General features: G+C 43.0%; 1 protein-coding gene across 1 annotated transcript in view; it reads left to right on the forward strand.

Moving 5' to 3' along the window:
* Nucleotides 1-15055: 15055 nt before the first annotated feature.
* The window catches only part of LOC149859695 (uncharacterized), a 52715-nt gene continuing 40457 nt past the window's right edge, over nt 15056-27313 (forward strand). Inside the window, exons 1-3 of the mRNA XM_090057518.1 lie at nt 15056-15345; nt 17292-17364; nt 20638-20733. Coding sequence (XP_089913644.1) covers nt 17306-17364; nt 20638-20733 — 155 coding nt within the window. The 5' untranslated portion in view covers nt 15056-15345; nt 17292-17305. The remainder of the gene's footprint in view (nt 15346-17291; nt 17365-20637; nt 20734-27313) is intronic.

The raw sequence follows: 27313 nt of genomic DNA on the forward strand, positions 1-27313 counted from the left end.
ACTAGGCTTCTATTTGTTGTTGGAATGTCTTGGGTGTGCATTTAAAATCTTGAAGACCCATTTTCTCTTAGTGCTTGCTAATTCCAGTAAGGTTATAAATGCTCTAGACGCATAAAAGTCCAGATATAAGTACTTATACATATGCAGAACCCCATGAAAATTAACAGTCATATATTTGCAGGCTTGGAGTAAGTCAGTGTTTCTTCATTTCATGTATTCATCAATTCATTTAGTTTTCCCTGCTTCAGAGTAGTGCAGTGGTTCTTGACCTTTTCCATACAAGGCATTACCAATTTTTTTTTCTTTCCTTGTATCTTGAGAAAGATCTTTGCAGGGTCTTCTTCATATTTAATAATATGGCAAGACTAGAGTCGTTGCAGACTTGTAATAGCTGGTTTACTGGCATTCTTCTTATACCAAAGGTCACCACCCTCAGACTTGAGAATCCATGATTTAAGAGCTATATATTCTTCTTCATTTACGTATAAAACCAGCAAGTACCAAAATCAGTGGTACAGGTAATATATATCAATGTATTGCATATTGTTAAATGTAGCAGTATTAGCTAGAGACAAAGCACGTGACTTTAATTGACCAAGACAATAAATTAGTGTGTGTATGTTCTCAAGTGAGCACAGCTTATTGTATATTGTTCCATTGTCTCATTTTTGTCATAGAAAAAGCTGAGACGAATTTTAAACTTATCCCTGAATTCACAATTTAGCCTTTTATGTAGAATGTATGCTATGACATTAATATTACTTCTATGCCTATCTTGGTAAAGATAACCATTCACTAGACATCCATCTTGAATTACCAGGCAAAAGGAGATCCCATGTATGCTATCTTTTGGGTTTTATCTACATGAACTTTACATTTAGCTTCCATTAGGCAAAAAGAAGAAAAAATGAATAAGTTAAAGTGGATCTCTTTTAATCTGTTTCACTGTTCTCATTTTCATTCCATTATTATCAGCAATTTATATCACACTTCTTTGGAATGGACGTTGGCACGCCCCTGCATATCACAGTATCATAGAAAGTTAGAGTCTAGTCACAAATTTGAAAAGGGATGTAAAGGGATGATCATCTTTACAGAACTGGGAAGAGGGGAGCTCTATTTGTAAAACTGATCTTAAGCAGCTCTTTGTGAGTAATAAAGTTTGTGTTGGTTTGGTTGTGATTACATGTGCCATGTCCTGCAATCTTATGCACACTTTTTAAATGCAACTCAGCTTCAAAGCCATTTGACATGATACAAATGGCAAATGTCATTTGAAACTTGGGATCTAAAATGGTTTTCCAGAGTTTCAGATTGGGTAAATCAAAAGAGTTTAATTTAAATTAATGTAACAGTGCCAATTTACAGCAATTGAGAATCTAACCATATCTTTTTTTACTTTCCATTTTTCCTATTACAATGTATTTTCTTTTTAAGTAGTAATTAACTGGAACCAACAGAAATTCAAGAATTATTCAGTATTGCCTTTTAAGTGTAGTTATAGTCAGTAAAACCACTGCATAAATGACACTTCAGTTTTTCATAATTCTCCTAGTCCGTGGCTTTCATATTGAATGTGAGTTTGCAAATTATAATGAAATCTTGCTAACCTCTTACTGTGCTAACAAAATCCATGTCTAAAAATTAAGCAATGTTCTTTCTGCTTTGTGCATCAGCAACAGCTACTGCCAAGTATAAACATTCAGAAATCAGAATTTAGTGGGTAATTTTGTTATTGCAGCAGTAGGTAGAAAAAAATACAGGTCAATATTCTACAGCAGTGGTGAGTGGTTCTGCCAATTCTCTCCACATTTATGGTATTATATAATTGGAAGGACACACTGACTAAGGGTCAAAATGATCAAAATATGCTTTCTTTTAACCAATTGTAATTTAAACCAATTCCTTCACACATTCTGGCCAAGATTTTCAAAAATAGTCACTAATTTTTAGGCTTCTAAACCCATATCTTGAAACAAAAATAAGTGCACCAGTTTTTTAAATATGATGGTCATACATGAACTTCCATTATTTACTTATGTAAATAAGTTTTCAGCTTTTTCTCCAATACTTCATGTCATATTTTAGCATGTGGATAGTCTTTCTCTTTGCTATATAAATATATATATCTATATATTTATTCTTTCTCTTTGCTTATACCTGCGGCTACTACTGTAAAGATCAGCATAAACCTGATAGCATTTTTTCATGTGACTTTATACGGCTCACCATTTTTCAGTGGAAGAGCTGACCAAAAGCCAATATGTAACAGTGATCAGTTCATACACCCTGACCCTTGAAGTAAGTCACAAAACAAAAGAATTCTAAACTCGACCAAGTCCTGTCATCTGCCCCCAAGAAGTAAGATAATTCTTTTGGGGAATCTCAGTGCTAAAACAGGCAAAGAATCTGAGCTATGGAAAAGAACGCTTTAAAAGGAAAGGATGGGAAAGTCAATTCAAATGGAATTTGCTCAGATCAAGGCCATGTTGGCATCAGCATTCAATCAGTTGTCAGACTAATATATAAAAAATCAACTAGATGCTAGTCTAAATAAAACACAGGTTACTTTTTTCCACCTTTGGAACTGAGATACCAACAAGCTCCTCAGCCTAACCTTGAATGGAATAGCTCTCACCTACTGCCCAAATCCTATCTACTCAGGAGGGACACTAGACCATACACTTTCATATAAAACACATATAAAAAAGACAAAGTAAAAAAGTTAGTTCCTGGAACAACATATTAAAAAAGTGCATCAACTCCCAGTGCAGGACCTTCCAACAATTTTACAAATTACTGCACTTGCACTTTGTTATTTGACAACTGACTTTGCATGCAGAGTCTGTGAAAGACTGGCACATAAAAAGAAGCTAGATACTATGCTGAACAAAAGTTGAAGATGCATTACTGCCTGTCTTAAACCAACTGCTGTCAATAGTCTCCACTAAGTTGCTAGAATCACCCCACCAGACATCAGGACAGCAGTAACAAATAAAATAGAATGTACCTGGAAGATCAAAGATGAGAGGCATCCACTACATGGCCACATTGTGGTTCCTAGTAGATTAAAATAATGGGAAAGTTTCCTTGTTACAACAAAGCCACTGAATTAAACACAGACAACCACATGAATAAAAATGTGGCAGTCATAACTAGACATGATGCAGGAGGGAGTTAGGGTATATATTAAAACTTCCAAAAATCTTCCTGCAGATGCAGAGCTTGATTGGTCAACAGGGAGAAGCTTGAACCATCTCCAAAAGGGGAACAGTAAAACTGAGGTTAACATGCAACTGTGGGGACACTCATGATGCAAACACTATGTGTGAATGTGGAGGAAAATTTCAGGCTATAGAATACCTACCAGAATGTCCACATATGGAGGAGCTGTGCACCAAAGAGGACCTTGCTAAGGCTACTGATCAAGCAGTAATATACAATAATATATGTCCATTTTTGGACTCAAATTTGAAAGTGGTAATAGGATATGAGAAAAAGAAGAAGAATTGAATTCTTCTCCTGAGCAAGCATTTGGAACATGATTTTGTCATCACAAACTTATTTTGTCAAAGCAACAAATGGAAGACATCATAGATGGCAACCCATTCAAAACACTGGCACCTGATTGACTACATCATAGCATGTGGTTGGCATCTTCACGACACGGTACATATCTCAGCAGAGTTAGGAACACTTCAGGGTCTGCTGGATGCATCATTGATTGATATGTTCCATCAGATCTGTTCATTTTACCACATAACATGAACAAAAGAAGGAACCAAGGAAGAAATTCAGTGTTAAGTGCTTGAAAGACCCTGCTAAAAACAATTATCTCTAGCAGTGCCTCAGTGAGAAGCTCTCTGACCTCCTTGATGATCTTGATACTATTGATCATTAGGAGAGCTTGGTGGAAAGGTATCCATGAGGTGTGTAAAGAATCTCTGGACTTCTCCACACAGAAATATTATGACTGGTTTGACGAGAATGATACAGAATTCAAGCTTTCACTGACCGAAAAAGGAGAGCTTTTGAAGCTGAGCAAAAGTACATCAAAGCCAAACAGAAGCAAGATATTTATTGCTACATTAAAGGTGAGAGACAGAGGAAAGTTCACAAGGGAAAGAACAAATGGTGGGAGAACAAAGCAAAAGAGATTAAAATTTTTGTTGAGAGCCACAACATGCATAGTTCCTTCAGTGCAGTCAAAGCTGTCTATGGGACAAGCTCACAAGGATGCCTGACAACCAGCTCCCAAAACAGGTCCTGTACTACCAACTCACCCACAGTCTCTGCTGTAGGGATTGGCAAAAGAAATTAAAGGACCTCTTGAAGGCCAATATGGAGAAATACAATATAAACATCAATACCTGGGAGACTCAAGCTCTGAATAGTCTTCAATGATGTCATGATATATGACAAATCACCTATTATTTTGAGCAAACTTTCCTCACTATGGGGGCTGATAGATGAGAGGGACAAAAGGAATGATCTGTGACCCAGCACCACCAGGATCTTCTTCATATCCTAGAACTATTTGCCAGATCTGAAGTCATACATGTGGATCTTGATCAGCCCCTTCAGTCATCTATGGACTCACCAATGACTTCCCTATTTAATGAAAAAACATCATCCTTGTATCAAAGAATGCCTACCAGCACTAACAAGAAATCACATAACTTTTATTACTCTTTACTTTTCCTCAAATTATTTTTGGGTGGTAGCAGGGACGAGATTAAAATATTTCATTTTCCATATAGGAGAATCTTGACATCTTTCAAATACTGCATTTTCTCAAATGTAAGATGTCCCTGATTTTAAGATGACTCCCTAATAATGGTATTTTATAGATGGAAAAATTATGAATTTGTTATTATTTTCCAGGTATAGAATCCAAGTATTGGAGGTTTGTCTTGAATTTGTCAATTTCCCACAGCTACAGCAAGGAAAATTACTCTGGGGAGTCAGGTGGCCCCTTCATCCTCTGTACCCCCCACGATCTTCTTGCAGCCTCTTTCCTCCTCTTTAATGTCAGAGCCCAATCTCCCTGAGCACATGGATGCAAGGAAGAAATCTGAGAATACTGTTTTTTAAATAAACATAGATGTAGCATTTTGTATAGAATATTTATTGACTTGGTTTACCCAGAAATAGTGCATTTTACCTTTTTTGAAACTGTTCAAGTTTCAAAATACACTGAGGCCACAGAGATATAGCTGCATGGTTCTAGGGCAGTACTATTCCTGTACTAGGGGCACTTGTGCACACTCAGTGTGTAACAGAATTGGTCCTACATTTACAAAAATGTGTCTTAGAAAATGAATAGGTTTCATCTTCTGGGTTATCCGTTTTCCAAAGTTAATTGAAGGATCCATCACCAAAAGGGAAAGAGCAAGTGATGATAAGTCAGAAATGAAGGTTCCACTTAGTATGTGGACCTCATAAACTTGATACATATTCCTTGATTTTAATGCTAGAAGGGAGCATTGTGATCATTCAATCTGACTGCAGCATCAAGTGTGGTACAGAGCATAGAATTTTCCCTATCTCAGGCCCATGCCTTATAGTAGAACTGAAGCATATCTTTTAGAAAGACATCCAAGCCACTTTGGATTTAAAGACTCCAAGTTACAAGGAATCCATCATACCTTCAACATAGTCCTAAACATTTGCAACATACATATACCTTATCTACATCTGTGTAGGTTCATCATCCAATCATAGTACAGGGCTCTTTGGTGTACAAAGCGCTGTAAAATGCTATCAGAAATGTGCTGTTTGCCTCAGTACTTCCAGGCTGTACTCAATTTAACTCAAGTGCTACAATGTTCTTTGAAGTTTTGATATATGTGCTCTCAAAGAATTCACGAGTATCAGTTCCAAGGTGCTATTAGTTTGTTCATTGACTAAAGGAAAAATAAATGAAGTCATGACCTTCTGACTTGCTACAGATGTTGTTTTTTTTATTCAGAACAGAATTATCCATTCTTAATAATCCATGATTGTTGCAGGTGTGCACAGAAAGTGGTTAGCCTGTATAAATCAGCACACTAAACTTACAGTCTATCCATTGTCAAATGTTCCCTGGGATGATTTATCTCTAGGTTTTTTTGCCTCAAAAACCATGCAGGCAATATGGGACATAGTTAAAATTTCAATAAATCTTAAACATTCTAATCTGCACTTGGCTTTGTTCATTATCAGATTTGAAGAAGAGAAAGATTACAGCTTCTTTAGGTGACAGAAGACGCTTGTGTCAGAGCCAGAAATTTGAACCTAGGTTCAATAATGTAATGTGAGGTGGGTGAGCAAGGTCGATGCCACCTAAGGGAAGAAGCAATGGAAATGTAGGTGGGAGAGGGTACCTCTTGCTGGAGCTGCTGCTTATCTTATTTCTGCCTATCTTCTGCCTGCTGTACTGTCTCCTGCTATTGTATACATTGCTGGTATGAGCAATAGGCCCATTTTTGCTGCCAAATTCAGCTTTTTAATTTTGTCAATTTTTTCCCTATCGGATATGGTCATCAGTGGCAAAAAAATGGAGTGCAAGTTCCCCTTCTGGCAGCAGTAGAGTCCATTGCTAATCTGGGGAACTGTGGGCACCTATATATGTGATGGAGCTCTGCTCTGATGTGTAGTAATTAGCATGCATCTGAGAAGATTTGATTAATCGAGTCTGCTAAGAGTCTGCTGGAGTGTGCTAATTAGCATGCTCCAGCAGCATCCACATCACATGTATTCAGCATCCCCGCATTTCAAGATGGCAGTGGAGGCACTTTAACTAAACCTTGTTGAATGAGCTTTAAAGCACCCCCACTGCCATTTTGAGGCACAGGATGCTGAACACACATTCTGTGCGTGCTTTAATTAGAGTGGCTCTGAGAGGCTCCCCCTACACCCCAGATGCCCTATGATTACTAGAACTTCTTGCACTCCATGATATTGACCAGCTTTTTCTGTATTTGCAAGCAGGAAAGTAGACAAAGAGGAGTGGTGGGGAAGAAGGGTAAGGGATGGCTGCTCCAGGAGTATTTTTCCCCCACTCAGTCTCTGTGCAATTTAATACCATAGCAAGAAAGCCCTCCATCCTCTTTTAACTACACCCACTCAAATAGCTGAATTTCAGATGTATCCAAGCTATAGATTTTTGATGGTCATATGTAATACTTTTACACCTAGATCAGCAAAACATATTTTTAGTAATACTTATCTAAAAATAGCATGTCAAATTCTAGCATCCCAATTCAAACTTTTGTTACCTGAAATTTGCCCTAATAGGAAATAGTGACATATCCAGCGTCAGTCAACATTCTCTTACTCTGCCTTGCTTTCTCTGCCTCCATGGGAGCTATTTCCTGCCCTGTGATCATTGATGCTAGAGACAAAAATTATGCATAAACCAGTATAAGTGATCAGAAACTGGTTCAAGCCTGTAACACAACAGAAATTCTGTTCACATAAACCACTTTCAAAATGACTGAAGCCAGTTTAAGATAAACTTGGATAGATATAGTATCAGACTTAACTGATTTAGGTTGAATCCCTTCCAGAATCAAGTTAACTCACAATCCTCCAGCATCCCATGATGCTTTCCACCTCCCCCACAATTCCACCATCCCGGGGAAGGTGGGGGGGGGGTGCTAGCTTTGGCCCAAGCTACCTGCTCCAGCTGAGCAGGGAGGCATACATTAGTGCCACCTCATGTCTGGCCTGGGCTAGTGCAGGCATGTGGCTGCTTTTCTGGAATCAAAAGTGAAAGTCCGTTCACTTGGTTATTGGTTCTATCTATGCAGCTCAGATTAACCAGCAGATATTGAATGAATTCAGCCTCAGGCTTCTGGACTGTCTGTACTTATCCTGAGTGTGAAACTCTTGAAAGACTGGCAGTGCAGTTTTTATTTTCAAGTACCTTGAATACATATGGGTCTTCTGTATTTGGATAAGATATGAACTTTCCATAGTGAAAAAAATAACATACTCAAGTGTGGTTAGGCTACAGGTGGCTATTTCTTTAATAAGTTTAGATTATTCTACGCAAATTGCAAATGATTTAAAATGTAAACTTTATAGGAAAGCTCATTTTGCAGAGTGGTAAAACAAGATCATGAATGGGTTTTCGAAGTAGAGTAAACACATGGAATAAAGTTAGCTTTCTTAAATTAGATTTACAGGGAAACAATTGGAGTGTATTACAATCCTGAGATTTAAGAATATAATTAAAAGCTCCTGTAAATAGTCAAGAATATAAATAAAAGGGGAGAGAGAGAGGTCTATGTTCCATACATTTACATACGATATTAACTAGCTGTTATATAAAATAATCTACTATGACAAAGTTTAGTACATTAAACAATACGATCTTGCTTTTTCTAGTGGATTTGTGATGAATGGTGACCATAATATCCCCATAAGACAATACCATAAAGAAATAGCTATAAAGCAAATCTTTCCTGCACAATATATAAAGGTACCATTTTATTATAATAAGCAAAGAATATTTAATAGATTTTAAAAATGAATTATCTCTTCAGTAAAAACAAAGAAAACTCTGCTTTGGTTAACTGCAGGATTCCTATTTGAATATATGTGCCAAAATTCTGCTGAGTTTGGGTAAGTGAAGGATTTTTTTCCTTACTGTTCCAGTATAAATTGAACAATTTAGTGTAGAGTGAATCACCACTGTCTATTTTCTCTTCAAATAAACAGTCATCTATCATACAACATTTAGCAGAAATTCCAAATTCTGAAGGGTCATTCAGCAATAAATGCAAGGAGATGTGGGAGGTACAGCTAAGGACAAAGAAAAGGTTTTTTGTTAAAAACCAGTGTTATTACAGCACTCTAAGATATGGATATGCTATGGAGTCAAGATATGGATATGCTATGGAGTCAAGATATGACATGATTAAAATGAGTTTTGCATTGTGTGATTTAAGAAGTATTGTGATGGGCACCAGCTCCAATGCAGCATAGGTGCACCCTTCAAACGCACTTCCATGGTTATTCCACACCTTCTGCCCCTAACTGTTCTGTGTTGTCTGGTGACAGACTTCTGAGGTGCACCAGAGGCTAATTTCAAGGCTGTGGTGGCTGAGCCTCATCTTCCCTCACTCAAGCCTTGCCAGCCTTTAGCACTTTTTCCAGGTAAAATCATCACACCCTTGTCCAGTAGTGTGCTCAGAAAAGATCACGGTCACCTCCCATGCCAGGGCTGCTTGAGATATGGCAGCACCAGTTCCTACAGCCCGGCTGGAGAACAGGTACGAAGCTCTGGCAGCCCTGGAGGAGGAGGACAGAGAGGACGAAACTGGGGAGGAGGCAACTCTGTGCACACCGCATCCCGTGCAAGCTGAAGGAGGCAAGAAGGCCAGGAGGAAGAAGCGTCGCGTGATCGTCATTGGTGACTCCATCCTGAGAGGTACGGAGGGCCATATCTGTCGCTGGGACCCCTTGGCACATGAGGTATACTGCCTACCTGGAGTGAAGATTCAGGACGTGAAAGGTATGCTCCAGACCGTAATCCAGCCCACCGATTATTACCCTATGGTCCTAGTCCATGTGGGTACTAACGATGCGGCCAGGAGGAGCCCTGATCGCCTGATGGAGGACTACCACGCTCTAGGGTGTGTGCTGAAGGAGATGGGCGCACAGGTGGTTTTCTCTTCTATCTTGCCAGTGAGTGGACGAGGCAGATGGCATGAAACGTGCACCACGGAAACCAATTGGCAGTTACAGGAATGGTTCTTTGAGGAGGATTTTGGCTTCCTCAGCCACGACCGGCACATCACAACAAGAGACATGCTGGGGTGGGACGGGCTCCACCTTTCCCCTAAAGGTAAGTGTGTGTTCTCTTCTAGGTTGGTGGACCTCCTCCGGCAGGCTTTAAACTAGGCTTGTCGGGGGAAGGGGAAGATGAGGGCAGAGGAAATATCAGACTGCCAGACCAAACAGCATCCACAACTACAGCCCAGCCCAGACCGACGAGTGAAGCAATCAAACAGGTAAGAGAGAGGGGCCAGAGTAACGTTGGGACTAGGGGGCCAGTACACACACCCACAGGAGGCCTCAAATGCCTCTACACAAATGCTCGTAGCATGGATAACAAGCAGGAGGAACTCACCCTCCTGCTGGCTGACACCAGCCCGGACATAGTGGGGATTATGGAAACGTGGTGGGATGAAACGCATGATTGGGCGGTCAATGTCAAGGGCTATAGGCTGTACAGGAGGGACAGGATAGGAAAGAGGGGTGGGGGCGTGGCGCTCTATATTAAGAAAGAATACACATCCTCGTTAATTAACAAGGAACCAGGGGAGGGGCATTCTGAAGTGCTTTGGGTTAGAGTACAAGGCAGTGGAGGGGAAAGGGACTTAATGGTGGGAGTCTACTACAGACCTCCAAACCAGGGAGAAGAGCTTGACCAGGAATTCTTGGGTCAGCTCACAGAGGTAGTGAAGGCTAAGGATGTGGTTGTTGTGAGGGACCTGAATTTCCCGGACATCTGCTGGGAAGAGCAGTCAGCCAGGTCTGAACGCTCACGTAGGTTCTTGGCCAGAGTGCAGGACCTCCATCTAACCCAGGAGGTGCACAGCCCCACCAGGGGAGACACCTTGTTGGACCTAGTGCTGGCCACAGGTGATGACCTGGTGAGTGGGCTGCAAGTGCTCGACCACCTGGGCGACAGCGATCATCGCCTGCTGGAATTCACCATCCAGTGCAAGGTGGCAAAGGCATGCAGTAAGGCAGCGGCCCTAGATTTTAGGAGGGCAGACTTCAACGAGCTAAGGAGGATAGTTGGAGAAGCACTGAGGTCCTGGGGGGGAGGGGAGCCAGGTGTCCAAGGAGAGTGATCGCTCCTTAAGGAGACAATCCTCCAAGCCCAAAGGAAGGTAATCCCAACGAGGATCAAAGGGAGCAGGAGAGCACACAAGCCTCTGTGGCTCACCAAAAGAATCCAAGAATGTCTCCTTGCTAAAAAGGAGGCTTATACCCAGTGAAAAGAAGGAGTCATCACCAGGGAGGGGTATTCTGTAGTTGCTCGGGGATGTAGGGGGGCAGTTAGGAAGGCCAAGGCAGAGATGGAACTGGGACTAGCTTCCCAGATTAAGGACAATAAGAAATCTTTTTTTAAATATGTAGGGGGTAAAAAGAAGGTCCTGGGTAATGTGGGGCCCTTGCACGATGACATGGGTAACTTGGTCGTCACACCAGATGGCAAAGCTAACATGTTTAACAATTTCTTTGCTTCCATCTTCCTAAGTAGGGACCAGAACAGCCACCTCCCTGCTGGGCCCCCCTCGGGCCCCAGGGGAGGCACACCTGGGCCACGGGTTAGTGAGGATTTAGTTAGGGAGCTTCTGGAGGGGTTGGACGTATTCAAGTCAGCCGGCCCGGATGATCTCCACCCTAGAGTTCTAAAGGAACTGGCCAAGGTCATTGCAAGTCCCCTAGCACAACTTTATGAGGACTCATGGTACTCTGGTGTGGTACCGGAGGACTGGAAGAGGGCCAACGTGGTCCCCATCTTCAAAAAAGGCAGGAAGGAGGACCCGGGAAACTATAGGCCAGTTAGTCTCACCTCGATCCTAGGCAAGCTATTCGAGAAAATTATGCTGGCACACATCCAGGAGGGGCCAGCAGGAGACTGCATGCTTAGGGGCAACCAACATGGGTTCATCAGTGGAATGTCCTGTCAGACCAACCTGGTGGCCTTTTACGATCAGATCACCAGATCGTTAGATGCAGGGTTAGCAGTGGATATAATCTTCCTGGACTTCCGGAAGGCTTTTGACACTGTCTCTCACCCTGTTCTCATTAAGAAACTGGGGGGCTGTGGTGTAGACACCCACACAGTCAAATGGGTCGTCAACTGGCTGGAGGGCTGCACCCAGAGGGTGGTAGTGGATGGGTCCTTCTCAACCTGGAAGGACGTGGGCAGTGGGGTTCTGCAGGGCTCGGTCCTCAGGCCCGCACTGTTCAACATCTTCATCAGTGATTTGGATGAGGGGGTAAAAAGCACCCTGTTCAAATTTGTTGATGACACTAAGATGTTGGGGGATGTGGGTACATTGGAAGGATGCAACAGGCTACAATCAGACCTAGACAGGTTACAAGGGTGGGCGGACGAGAATAGGATGGGTTTCAACACAGACAAGTGCAAGGTGATGCACCTCGGGAGGAACAACCGGCACCATACCTACAGGTTGGGGAACTCCCCTCTTACCAGCACGGAGGCGGAAAGGGATCTGGGGGTCATCATTGACTCCAGGATGAACATGGGCCGGCAGTGTGGGGAGGCAGTAAGGAAGGCCAACCGCACCTTGGCATGCATCCATAGATGCATCTCGAGCAGGTCCAAGGAGGTGATCCTCCCCCTCTATGCGGCACTGGTCAGGCTGCAGCTGGAGTATTGCGTCCAGTTCTGGGCGCCGCACTTCAAGGGGGATGTTGACAGCATGGAGAGGGTCCAGAGGAGGGCCACTCGTATGATCAGGGGACAACAGGGCAGGCCCTATGAGGACAGGCTGCGGGACCTGAACCTGTTCAGCCTCCAAAAGAGAAGGCTGAGCGGGGATCTTGTGGCCTGTTATAAACTAGTCAGGGGGGATCAGCAGGCATTGGGGAAGTCACTGTTTCCCCGAGCACCGCCAGGAGTGACCAGGAATAACGGTCACAAGCTGGCCGAGGGTAAGTTTAGGTTAGATATCAGGAGACGCTACTTCACAGTCAGGGTGGCTAGGGTCTGGAACCAGCTTCCAAGAGAAGTGGTGCTGACCCCTACCCTGGGGGTGTTTAAGAGGAGGTTAGATGAACATCTTGCTGGGGTCATTTGACCCCAGTATTCTTTCCTGCCATGGCAGGGGGTCGGACTAGATGATCTGCTCAGGTCCCTTCCGACCCTTCAAACTATGAAACTATGAAACTATGAAGATGGATTCCCCCTTCCCATGGAAGAGCAAATCTGAACGGTCAAAATATCATGGAGTCATAAGTACTAGGGCTGTGTGAGTCTTCAGATCCCACTTTGAATCTGAAGTGGCACACCCAGATCAAAGTGCAGTCCAAGCAATGATATCCGAAGTGGGTTGGAGTATCTGAAGTGCTTTGGATCCAGTTTGGATGCTTTGGAGATGCTTTGGCCATCTTAAGTCACAATTAGAAGAGGGCAGGTGAGCAGGGGAGGGATGGAGAGTGGGGGGAGAGGGGCAGGGGGGAAGACTGATGTCTGTAGGTAGCCAGTGAGAAGGATTTCTCCCTGGCTACCTTTCCAATGTCAGTGTCTGTGGGGTGGGACTAGAAACAGCATAAAAGCCTCTGTTTGCAGCCCTTCTGTGCATTATGCAGCTCATTCTCTGTCAGCAACTGTGTGAGAAAGGAATGCTCAGACTGAGACTTGCCTCCTTCTTGTTATGAAGGAGTGGGTAGGATTTAGCTTAGCTTAGCTTAGCTATTCTATTAAATTACTATTAGTATTTCAACTCCATTTATTTCTTTGAATTTATATTTGATCTTTTTTTTTGGAAACTTTGCAAAAAGAAAGGTGTGTTTTCCCAGCCAGTGTGATCTATCACTGTTCAGGGAGGCACAGATTGCGCACACACACACACAAACACACACACAGACCCACGATATAGAAAAAAATCACAGCAGAAGAAGACAGGCAGACAGACAGCACACAATTTTTACATAACCCTTAACACTGAAGCAAACATTCGAAGAAGAGGCCAGGGCACACACGCAACAGAGAAAATAAAATGCACAATACAAAAGGATTCACACACACACACAGACTTTCTGCAGCACAGGAAAGATCAATATGAAGCATGCTGGAAAGGCAGATGCCAGGTCTTCTGGCAGGGAAGGGAGATGGGGTAGGGAGAGACCTAAAGCTACAAACCCACCCCCCCACCAAAACACAGACACATTCTATTCCCGAGCAGCCACACTATCATTGCTGCCAGTGGAAGCCAGGAGGTGGGCTCAATGTTGCAGGTACAGGGACGACAGGTGCAGACACCTTCGCTCAGTCCAGAAGTGGGCACCAGGAGTGGAATCACTGCCTCTTCCACCCCAATTTCAGCTGTCAGCATGAGCCTCCCATGGCCAGAGGAGGAGCTGGAGCTGGAACTGGAACCAGGGATGCTGAGTGCGCTGGCTCAAGCAATTCTGGGGACTGAGGGGGAATCAGCGTTTGTGCTCCACACCCCTCAAGTTTCCCCTAGACCCAGGTCTCCTCTGGAAAGCAGCACCTTGAAGGAGGCTGATGTGAAAGCAAGTGGCTCAGGTGAGGCAGCTCCTTCTATTGTTCAGCCTCAGCCTTCTGAGAAGGGGGGAAAGGCAGGTTCCTCACCTTCAACCCAGCACTGCCAAAGGCATATGAGCCATGGTAAGGATGTGAGACACTTCTCCACCATGGCCATGTTGCTGCAGCTGAGGAGGTACCACCCCCTTGCCTTTCTTCCTGCTCAGCCTGGCACCAGTATGAGTGTGCCAAAAGGGAAGTTCCCTGCTCACACCAAAGTCCCCTTACCCCCAAAGCAGAGGCAGGCCACCCTGGACCAGTGGGGGAAAGGTGGACAGGAAGCGGGGAGCGTTCCCAAGGTGAGCGAGATCACCCAGAACATTGGGGAGATGCTTGCTCTGGATATCCAGCCCTTCTCCCTAGTTAAGTGTCCAGGGTTCAGCCAGTTTGTAGCACTTGTGGCCCCATTTTACAAAGTGCCCACATGCACCACCTTTAGCAGGGTAGTGGTCCTCACAGTTTAAGGCATGCAGGGAGTACTTGAGGGAGGAGCTGCACAAGGAAAGGCCTCAGGTAGCCTTGCACTTTACCTCTGACATCTGGAGCTGCCAGGGGGGCCATCATGCCTACCTCTCCCTCATGGGGCATTGATCAGGACATTGGTGGGCTCTCCTGCAAGCTGAGGTGCTGGATGAGTCCCACACTGTAAGGGAGAACATGGGGGCCATGAACCGCATGGTGCAGGGGTGGCTCGTTGGGCAGGCCAAGCTCACCCATGGGTTCATGGTCACTGACAACAGGGCCCATAGGGTAAAGGCTGTCCATGATGCCAACTTTTTTGGCATCCACTATGTGGCACACAGGCTGCACCTAATAGTGATGGATGCCTTGGACGGGGACAGGGCTGTCGGTGACAATGCCGCCACCAGTACTGCTACAAGCCAGCTGATTTTGAAATGCAGGAAGGTGCTGGGATACTTCCACCACAGCATCAAGGGTGGCAAGATGCTGCAGGAGAAATAGGCAGAGCTGAGCACCCTGCAGCACAGAATCATACAGGATGTGGAGACTTGGTGGAACTACACATATCTGATGTTCAAAAGGTTGGTGGAGCAACAGAAGGCCATCCATGAGGTGGCCTTGCTTGGGGAGATTGGGATCAGTGTCCCCTGAACAGAGAGGAGTGGGCTACCATCTCCTGGATCTTGCTGGTCCTCAAGCCATTCCTCAAGGCCACTGAGATCCTTAGCACTGGCGATGCCCTCCTCAGCCAGGTGATCCCCCTAGTGAGGGAACTGGAGAACCAAATGGAGAAGTTCCAAGAGATCAGTGTTCCTGGCTGGGGCAGGCTGCTGTCACCAGACATACAGGCACTGGTGAGGTGGTTAAAGGAGGGCATCAGGAAATGGCTGGATCCCTTGCAGTCCAGTACAGTCCACATGATGGCTGGCATGTGCGACCCGAGGGTGAAGGGGAGCATGTGCGCTGCTATCCCCCAAACCCTTGATCACTGGACATAGGTGCTAGCGAACAAAGTCAGGAAGGCCAAAATGCAGAGGCCAGGGGATATGGAAGAGGGGGATCCACTTTCCTATGCCAGCACTCCCGGTACCAGCAACAGTACCCAGCAGCAGCACCAGCCAGTGTTCTCCACACCAACCACTGCCAATGTGGGCCATGAGCATGGCTTCAATGCTGGGGTCCAAACTGGACTGTGACCCCTTGGCCTACTGGGCAAACCGCAGGCAGATATGGCAGGACCTGACCATGGTTGCCCGGCAACACCTGTCCACTGACCAGTGTTCCCAGTGAGAGGGTGTTCAGCATTGCTGGGGATGTTGTCACACCCCACTACACCTGCTTGGATCCTCCATAGGTGGAGCAGCTGGTGTTCCTAAAGGTGAACTTCCCACTGCTGGGGCTCCCCAAGCTCCACCTGCAGATGGACTGAGTGCCACCCTCCTCACTCTGTTTGCACCAATTTCCTTTTTTGAAAAGCTGAATAACGTCCTGCTCACAGCTGGAGGGAACACTAACTGCGTCACCAGTCAGCAGGGGAAGAACATGTTGCTGCTGAGCTCATTCCCATTCCAGGATGAGCTTGGAGGTATGGGACTGGGGCTATGGGAAAGGAGGAGGCCCCAGGTCCTGGCATTACCAGCCCTGTAAATGCCAGGACCAATGATTCCCTTGTTAAAGGTGGGTAGGAGACACCATAACATCCAGCTAACGCATGCACGCACAAAGTCCTGGCTGAGGAATTCCCAGACCTGTCACATCCTTGACAGGCCTGACACTTGCTGGTTGCAATGCAGTTGTGAGGCTCCTGGTAAGCTCAGCTTAGCTGCCTGGGATGCCAGCTTTAGGGTTTAAAACCCCTTTGTCAGGCTGAGGAAGTACCTGCAGGTGGTCCTGGATGGAAGGAATAGTAAAGAATCCAGAGTCTGACCTGGCCCACAATGCAGTTTTATGAAAAAAAAGAAGTACTTAAAAAAATGTTTCTTTGGAAGCTTTATATTGAAAACCCCTTTGTCTTCGAAGACTGACGGTGAAACCCTGCCCTTGAGGCAGACTTATGTATAGTTGCTCATCTGTCTATTAATATGCACTACTCTTTGGTGCCCCATATATATCCATGTCAACAAGACTCCTTCAAATGCCATATGCCATGTGCTTTTTAGCAACAACCGCACTAACCCATTTCTTCTGCAGATAGAAGATTCTCTGTTGAGAGTGGGAGACAGTATAGATTCTGCTGGCATACTCAGCAACATTAAGCTGAACAACTGTGAAACTTTTGGGATAAAAGTGGTGTGAGACAGGCTAAACAAAAACTAGATACCAAGTCAGCGACATGAATTTTATTTTATTTGAGCAATATTAGAAGAACATTTTTTCTCTCTTTGCCCAGGCCTGCTTGGCATCCAGATGTAGGTATTATGGACTCAATTGTGCTATATTTGAGATATTCTCCCTCTCATCAACATAATACTAAGGACTTGATACAAATCCCAATGAAACTAACTCTCCCTTGTCTTCTCACATGTAGAAGACTCCCTACGTATGCTTAACTTGAAGCATCCTGGTGTTACACACATGGCAGAATCAATCTACTTAACCAGGTACTGACAGCACTTGCCTATGCTACTGAAATAAGAATTCATGTTACGGTATGATGCAGTGCAAATACTTTCACACAACTGGTAAAAAGAGCTGCAATCCTTCATTTGAGAAGACTCTTACATGACTGTAGATATTTTCACTTAAGAGATTAAGGAGTTCCCCAAAGCATCTCTGGACTGTAGGCAGAATAATAATAAAAACCAAGAAAGAAAAATGTCTTTTCAGAGCCACAGAGTAGAAAGCAGATGTAAGGTGGCACAAAGTGAGTAAGCAGGAAAAGAAGAGGGACTTACTTGAATCCTTCATATCTGGCTCTGCTCATTAACTAACCACCTGTGTTATCAGCACAGCACAATAATATACTTTGATTGCTGATGCTTTCAGAATGAAGACATGTTATGGGAGTAGGCATGTGTGCAGTGTACCATTTTCAGTCCATTTAACCATAAGCTCTGCTGTGAGGCAATGAATCTCAGTTCAGGAAATAGCTGTTCAAATACTGCAATTGTTGGCACCCTGAGGTAAATTACAAACAGGCCTCTTAAGACATACAGTTTCAGGTACCAAACCAAAACATTTACAGTAATAACATGGGAATCCTATCTAAAAAGCTTCTCTATAATAAATTCACCCATTATGAAATATAAACAATCCTCCTGTGCTAGAGGTATGCATTGATATGATTTATTGTATACCTAAGCTTGAACTCAGTCTTAAACATGCTTTTCTATTTGTCAAAACACAGTGTTCCACTGAAATCAGTGGCTCTTAAGCACATGATTAAGTGTGTGAATAAATGCTTATTCTAATCAGGACTAGCATGAAAAATATCAGGGTTGTTTACACATATGCTTCGAAGTTCATCAGCCAAAAAAATTTCTATTAATGTCAGACTGTACTAAGTGGTATAGGTTGTAGTCATGTTGCTCTAAGGACATAAGCAGGAAAGGTTTTCATAGATTAATACAATGTAAGCTGGAAGGGACTTTGGAAGATCATTGGGTAGTGGATGGGATGGTATTGACCTGGAAGGGTGTGGGTAGTGGGGTCCCGCAGGGCTCGTTCCTTGGACCAATACTCCTCAATGTCTTCATCAGTGACTTGGACGAAGGAGTGAAGTGTACTCTGTCCAAGTTTGCAGATGATACAAAACTGTGGGGAGAAGTGGACAGAGGGCAGGGAACAACTACAGGCAGACCTGGACAGGTTGGACAAATGGGCAGAAAACAATAGAATGCAATTTAACAAGGAGAAATGAAAAATGTCCAGCACACCTACTGCCTAGGAAATGATCTGCTCAGTAGCATGGAAGCAGAAAGGGATCTTGGAGTCCTAGCGGACTCCAAGATGAACGTGAGTTGTCAGTGTGATGAAGTCATCAGAAAAGCTAACTATACTTAATCATGCATCAGCAGATGTATGACAAACAGAACCAAGGAGGTGATACTTCCCCTATATTGGGTGCTGGTCAGACCACAGTTGGAATACCTTGTGCAGTTTTGGGCACCACAGTTCAAGAGGGATGTGGATAACCTGGAGAGGGTCCAGAGAAGGGCCACTCGTATGGTTAAGGGCTTGCAGGCCAAGCCCTATGAGGATAGACTAGGGCACCTGGACCTCTTCAGCAAGAGGAGGTTGAGAGGCGACCTTGTGGTTGCCTATAAATTCATCATGGGGGCACAGAATCAAATAGGTGAGACTCTACTCACCAAGGCACCCCTAGGGGTCACAAGAAATAATGGCCATAAGCTAGCAGAGAGAAGATTTATACTGGACATTAGGAGGAACTTCTTCACAGTTAGAGTGGCCAAGGTCTGGAATGGGCTCCCAAGGGAGGTGGTGCTCTCCCCTACTCTGGGGGTCTTCAAGAGGAGGTTGATGGGCATCTGGCTGGGGTCATCTGAACCCAGCACTTTTTCCTATCTATGCAGGGGGTCGGACTTGATGATCTATTGAGGTCTCTTCTGACCCTAACATCTATGAATCTATGAATCCTCAGTTTAGGTGATTGCAGCACCACTGGAAGGAGCTTATTCCAGTCTGGAAACCCTGGCTGTGAAAAAAGTTTTTCCTAATGTTGAGCCTGAAATGGTCTTCCAGGAATTTGTGGCCATTGCTCCTGGCTTTTCCCAAGGGTTCCCTAGTGAACATTTTTTCACCGAGCCCTTGATGTACATCCCTGATGTAGCTGTAAGCTGCTACCAAGTCCCCTCTCAGTCTTCTCTTCTTCAGGCTGAAGAGTCTCAGGTTCCTCATCCTTACCTGATATGGCTTGCCATGCAAGTTATGATCATATGGGTAGCCCTTATCTGGACTCTTCTAAGCTTTTCCTCATCCTTGTGGAAGTGTGACACCCAGAATTGGATGCAGTGCTCCATCTGTGGTGTTACCAGTGCTGAGTAGAGTGAAAGAGTCACTTCCTTGGTTTTGCTGGAGATGCATCGATTGATGCATGCCAGAGTATTAATTGCTCTGCTGGCTACAGTGTCACACTGCCAGCTCATGTCCAGACTGTAGTCAATTATTACCCCCAGATCTTTTTCATTCATAGTGCTGCCAAGCCTGTAGCTGTTCAGGGGATTGTTCATACCCAGGTGGAGCACTTTACATTTCTCAATGTTAAACCTCATCTGGTTCTGATCCGCCCAACTTGTCAGCCTGTCTATGTCCGCCTGTATCTGTAGCCTATCTTCAAGCTTGAACACTTCCCCGTAACTTGTTGTCATCTGCAAACTTCACCAGTGAGGTCTTCACCCCCACATCCAAATCATTGATGAAGATGTTAAGAAGCACTGGACCAAGCACCAACCCCTGAGGGACACCACGGGCCACTTCTTGCCAAGATGACACAGATCCATTCAGTAGAATGCTCTGGGTGCTACCCCATAGCCAGCTTCCTACCCACCTAACTGTCTCACAGTTAATCTCACAATCTTCCAATTTTCTTATGAGAACATCATAGAATACCAGATCAAAATCTTTGTGGAAGTTAAGGTATACAATGTCAACTTCCTCTCTCTTATCCAGATGGTGAGTTACCTGATCATAAAAAGAGATGAAGGTGGTAAGACAAGACTTGCCCAAGGCAAATCTATGCTGGCTGCCATTCAGAATCCTACCTTCTACAAGCCTATTGCATATAGACTCCTTGGTGAATTTTTCCAGGGTTTTCCCTGGGATAGAAATTAAGCTAATTGGCCTACCATTACCCAGGTCCTCTTTCTTCCTCTTCCTGAAGATGGGCATAACATTGGTCCTCTTTTTGTCTTCAGGGACCTCTCTAGAGTGCCACGAGTTTTGGAAGAGCTTCACCAGGGTTTCTGCTATGACTTCAGCCAGCTCCTTCAGCACCCTTGGATGAAATTCATGTAAGCCTGCTGATTTATATATGTCTAAATTTTTTTAATTGGTCATACAGTAGTTCCCTGGCAATAGTAGGAAGGCAATTCTTTGGGGAAATCTAATATCTTTTATTAGACTAACTCAAATAGTTGAAAAAAATCTTCTTTGTAAGCTTTTGGGCACAAATACCCTTTGTCAGGCAGAGGAAATGTCTGCAATTGCTCTGTGCTGATGAAGGGTATTTGTGCCCGAAAGCTTGCAAATAAAAATTTTTTCAACTATTTGAGTTGGCTTAATAAATTATATCAGATTTACCCAAAGAACCTTACCAGGCTGTACTAAGGTCATTTAATCATGTATTTTAAAATTAAACTCTGGTTATACTCTACCTAAAAAATAATGATTTGTCATTGAATACCTGCAAGGAAAGTGTCCCTACATAAGAACATGCTTAAGTATTTGCTCTGCTCCAACTGAATACTAAGAATTCAAGTTTATTCATGCTCATGATTAAGCACTTTCCTGAACATTTATGTGCATATATCCCTCTTCAATTGGTGCCAAAAGTAATAAATCTAGGAGTCTATTTATTGACTATAGAATGCACCAGGTTCAATATTGTTTGCAGATCACGCATTTTGTTAATGACAAGGTCAGTCTGCTAAGATTCAGCCACTAATATTTTTATCTATGGTACATAGAGAATGCAGAGAAGCTGTCTTTATCATGATCAAGTAGCATTTACTGAAACACCAGAATGAATAATAATTCAACAGAATCTTGGTTATGTCCTTGATTCAATTGGTGAGATAGGTACAATAATTATGTGAACTTGTGTATCTATTTTTACGATGAAAACAAATTCTGCCATAGCCAGTCAAACTGGAATAGAATAATACACAAATGATAAATTGTTCAGGAATTTATCTTTGTTTCCACTGGATTGGGAAGAGATGACAAATGTTGAAAAGAAACAGGTTGCTCTACTTCTAAACTTAGATGACCACCTAGTGCTATTTTGGTTTGAGCCTTTTGAAACTTGATTGATTTTAGGAATATATATCTCTTGTTGCCTTTGAATCTTGTATTCCCCATTAACCAGCATGCATTTTGCTCATAGCTAATGGCATGGGATGATGTAGCCAATGTCAACCTATTTTATAACATCTAGGTAACATACCTGTCTTCTGAACAAAAGTTTTAGTAGACATTTTTCTAATTAATGTTTCTTTATTAAATGTTCCAAATAATTAATATCCAATGATTTTTTTTAAAGTTGGAACTAGAAAAGTATCATCAATTTGTATTCTTTTCAAAGAGATCCAGTATTCTGGTAACCAGCTGCAGAAAAATATAAAAATTTCAATAATCCATTTGATACTGCAACTAGGATTTCTTCTCATTGTGAACAGTGCTGCCATATATGTATCAATACTGACCAAATGAAAATTCAAAGTTAAGGAAAACATCTTGATGAGGGGAAAAATAAAGAAGAGAGAGAATAGCTCTGTAATTGCTTATTTGTTTAATTAAGAGTTCACACACCATACATTCAACCTGCTTTTAATTGCAAAACAGGAAACTAATATTACTTCAAATAATTTATACTGAGGTGGGAAGCCAAAGAAAAAATCTAGGTTATAAATGTTTGTTATGGTTTCATTATGATGATGATGAAGAAGAAGAATTCCTAATCCAGACATTACAGAAGAGTAAATTTTGTTTATGCAGTGTGACTGGGGGGAGGCTCATAGAGATTTAGATTTTTTTAATTATATTTTAAATAAATAGGCCTATTTTCAGATAGTTATACTAAAAGTATAACTATTGGAAATTTGTCACTGTAACTGCCAGAAAGTAGCACCATATACTACCATATGTCAACTTCTGTTTTATTAAGAGCTTAGATTCTGTTTGAATGGCTTTGGAGGAGTTTCTAGTTATGAAAATATAGGTGTCTATGTAAAACAAGTGCATTCACATGAGAACAGGCATAATTTTCTGACCACAAAGTTGGGATCTCTTCAGGCCCTCATTCGGTCTGCTGAAGTTAGGTCATTTAATCAGGAAACAGAAAACCTGCCATATTGCATAGGTGACTGGTTACAGAACTCGGATAGTGGATTTAAGACATTAAACACCAAAGGCCATCTCACAGTTCAGCAAGAAACAACAGGGATAAGTTCTCACACATACACAAAAAAAAAAAGAGAAAAGAGAAAGAAAAAGAAAATGCTAGTTATTGAGCAGCTGTAGTTCATGGAATAAATTAGTGAGAAAAATATTCTGTTTCAAAACTGATAGTAGGTTATAAATTGACCAATAAGATCTCTAGATTTTATTGTCATAGCTGACTCATTGCCACAAGCAGCAACTGTGTGTTAAAGGTAGAGGGTGGTCTACCTATGTCAGAAAACTCATGTTGCCAATCTGGCAAGTAGTGCATGGATCCTCTATATTGGAACCCAAGATAGCTGCAGTCAGTTCATGTTTTGGTCAATATTTCAGCCTCCACTAGGATTAGAAAATTAATTCCAACAATGAAACAACATTGTCTGAACCAGGGAGATCAATCATAACATTTCTGTCAGAGTAGCCATATTTGATTCCAAAATAGCTGACACTACTATTTATGTATCAACTCAATGTAATTTAAAAACCTAGTAAATAATATGTTAATAATAAAACATCACAAATTCTATCACTACAAATTTCACAACAAGCCTACAATACTTAAAACATTATAACTCAGGCTAGCCTACTTGTTTGAGTTATACTGAATAAGACAATCTTTTTTTTTAATTTCAGAATATGAATATCAGGTATTAATAATGCATAACTCAATCACAATAAAATGCACAAACATAAGTTTGCCTTGAGGCAAAAGGAAAATATAATAGTCTAACCCAATGGTAATACAATAGTAATACAATGGTATACGCACCATTAATACAATGAGTAACTGAAGTTTTTCAGATCCCTTTATCACTTGAATCCAGTTCTGAATCTGTTTCTGAATCCCTGAAGTTATTATATGGATTGCAACATGCTGTTGGAAAGCACGTGTAGTGTGCAAAATGGGTTGTATTCAATTAGAATTCAGATTGGCATGAATCAGGGACAGTGATTCGATTCATTGATGTAGATCACTGTCCCTGATTTGATTTGGTCAAAACCAAATCTGAAGATTTGATGCTGAGTCAGAGAATCAATGATTCAGACATAGACACCGCTTTAAATGTTTTTTCTACATACCTCGAGGTACCAGGTGTGGCTCGTGAATGCTGCAATACTGGGGCAGATGGAGCCTCCCACAGGAGTGTGCCCCCCCACCCCCAGTGTGCTCAGCAGCAAACCCGGAACTGAACTGGAAGTATGTCTGATTCACTTCTGGGTCTGCCACAGAGTGCGGCTCAGTGATCAAGTGATCATCTTCAGGGGGGCCCCAGGTGTTCCCCCAGACCCAGGAGGCATCAGTCTCTGAGCTGGGGGGTCCCACCAGTATGCTTCCCGATGGACCTGGAAGTGGACCCGAAGTGTTACTGTCCACTTCCAGGTCTGCTGCTGAGTGCACTCCTGTGGGACCCTCCATCTGCCCCACCATCACAGTTTTCATGAGCTGCCTGGTACAGAGCATGAGGTATGTAGAAAAAACATTTAAAGCTGTCTCTATGTCCGAATTTCTGAATCTTTCTGAATCTCTCCAAATCAATTTGTAGGGTTCCAATTTGATTTGGAGAGATTAAAGGACCTCCTGATTTGATTCAGATTTGGGGATTCAGCCACCAAATCAGGCTGAATCTCCCCCAAATCAAATCAGAGACTGAAGCTTCACACTGCCCTAGTACCTGGCACATTAACCTGTTTGTTTGACCATGCTGGTCCCCAGCATTCCACTTGTAACTTCTTATCCAAATATATTTTGCTGGTAATGGTTTGAGCATGTTTATGATGGGAACATAACAATCATTTTCAGCTTTCCAACCACACTGGTCAGGTGATGGCAATGGTGGATTAGGTTCAAATGTACTTCACCAAACAAGATTTTGATAATTGTCTCTACAATGGTATACAAGGGAATCGTGTGTAGGCAGAAGTTTATCCAGAGTTTTTCTTGATGAAATAATTTCACCATAACACCCAGAAGGGTCAGCAAAGTTGTTGATGGCTGATACAGCAACACAACAACCTTTTTTACACAATTGTACAAATCTTTATCAACATCAGGCCTACTTCCAAGACCTGCCAATAGATGTGGATGTTAAATAAACACTTTCCAAGCAGTTTTCTTAGTATGACCACTGAACTGGCTGGTGATGTCATAATCAGGGACACTTTGGAATCCAATTAGAGATGCATGGACTGAAGATTCCTTGGGATAACCCCATTTTCACAAAATTACTCTAAGTTTTTCTGAGCAATGGTGGTCTGAATGCGACAAACTGTGTCATATGATATGCTGCATCCAGCAGTATGGAGACTTTGTACCAGCTTCTTAGATGTAATTATGTGATGTATCAGCAAGCCTAACCTACCATGTTTTGGTATTAGCTTTTTGCCCCTTGATGCAGGTAAAGAAAATCCTGACATATATTCAATACATCTGTGTCTAGATTCTTATCTTGTGGATGACTTTCAACATCTAAGTCATCATTGTCATCTTCCAAAATCCAATTGACCAATGTATAAAGGTTATCAGGAACACATTTTGGGGCTTGGTCTTGAAGTTGCTGTATCCCGTCATGCTGGCTATAACTTTCAAATATCCTTTGATCTCCCACTCTTCACTGGACTCAAAAAGCTGCCCTGGCAGGTAGCTCAGGGGTACTTGCTCTCAGGATCTTCTGGGGCCCAGCCAATTGGTACTGGGGACACTACCCCTTGTGCCAGCTGGACTGCTGAAATAGCTCTGAGAGTTTCCTGCACCCTTTATTCACTGCAGCAGTCTGGTAGCGGTGGCTGCTGCCTGGGTGTGACCTGCTGTGCACCTGCCAGATGCGGATAGGGACTGCACATCCAGTGGAGGCATCTTCCCCTCTGGGCCAGCTGTTACAGGGCTATTACAGCCCTCCAACAGGGGTTATGACCCCCCAAGAGGGGCCAAATTGCCCCCACAGGGGCTATGGCCCCCACACAGGGGATAAGACCTCCCAACAGGGGATATGGTCCCCAAACAGCCGTTACAGCCCCTCAACAGGGGCCATATGGCTCCCACAGGGGCTACCACCCCCTGCAAGGCCCACATGCCCCACCACAACCCCCTGATTGCTGTCCCACCTGACCCCATCCCCCACCAGCTGCTGCAGCCCCCTAATAGCTGCCTCTCCCAGCTACCCAGACCACCCAATGGCTTCCCCTGCCAGCCTCACCCCCGATTGCACCCATAGGCTCCCATATGCTTCCCCCCCCAATCCCAGGCACCGTCACTTAAAAAAAGAAAAGAAAAAAGAAAAAAAAGCGCCTCTACTTACCCTAGAAGTAGGGACTGTAGGGGGCTCCAGGGCCTCCTGGTAGAGCCCCCCCAGGCAGCACAGGGCAGGAGGGCCCAGGCTGGGGCTGCTGGGGCTGCCATGCCCTGCCCTGCCCCACTTTTTAAAACTCCATTTTTTTAAGACACCTGGATATTCAGGGGTATAATTTTCTCCCTGAACTGCAAGTTTGTAGCACGGGGAACTTTTTTTTGTTCCCACACATGCCTCTTGCCCCATCCCAAAGGTGTTTGAGATGGGGCAAGAGGCACGTGTGTGCTCATCTGGATGTTCCCAGTGATGCTATAGGCTCCATTGTAATGTTTGCTTAAAGGCAGTAAGAGTGAGTCTCTTGTTGACAATCTCTATTGGTTTTCATGCTGAGGTAATCTGAAACAGAACAGAATTGCTATAGCAATTTCTCAAACCTTTTGGGCATCTAATACTGAAAAAAAATAGTGAAGTGCAAATTTCAAACTATCAATTATTAACCTTTTGTCATTTAAGCAATCAAAAACAATCTAAATACCATCAGGAATTTCCAAGTTTTCTCTGGTAAATTTAAAGAATGGAAAAAAGGTGAACATTTGGGAATAGATTTTTCATATACAAATTATTTGCTCACTTTTGCATGTAGGCCAAAGATTTTATGTACCTATAACATTTTCTACATATATCCATAATTCTTTTCAAATGTATAATAAAAACAATCACTGTAATAGTTCCACAAATGTTTTGTAAAGGTTTATACCTGGTTCTGTAGATTGAATGTGAACATGTATATATATATGATATAGACCATCCAAAATACATTTCTAATATGTGAATATTAAAAAAAAAAAAATAACAGTTGAAGATAACAATTAGGTAACTCACAACAGATGGAAAGTCCACTTGTCCCTCTCTCCTTTCCATACATTTTTTCATAATACTTTCTCTTGACTTCCAATCATCTCCAATAATGGTACTTTGCCTCTTAAAAGGGCCACCTGGTTGTTCATCTGGGACACTGTTGAATAATAAGTATGAAATAAACTAATGGATATTCTGAGCACTGAATGTGTAATCTGAATTGCTTGCTCAATGGACATCAGAAAATCAATTCTCAATATAAAGGGTATATTCCACTGAACAATAC

Source organism: Crocodylus siamensis, chromosome 7 (assembly GCF_052110815.1).
Source record: "Crocodylus siamensis isolate JL-2025a chromosome 7, ASM5211081v1, whole genome shotgun sequence".
Taxonomy (NCBI): Eukaryota; Metazoa; Chordata; order Crocodylia; family Crocodylidae; genus Crocodylus; species Crocodylus siamensis.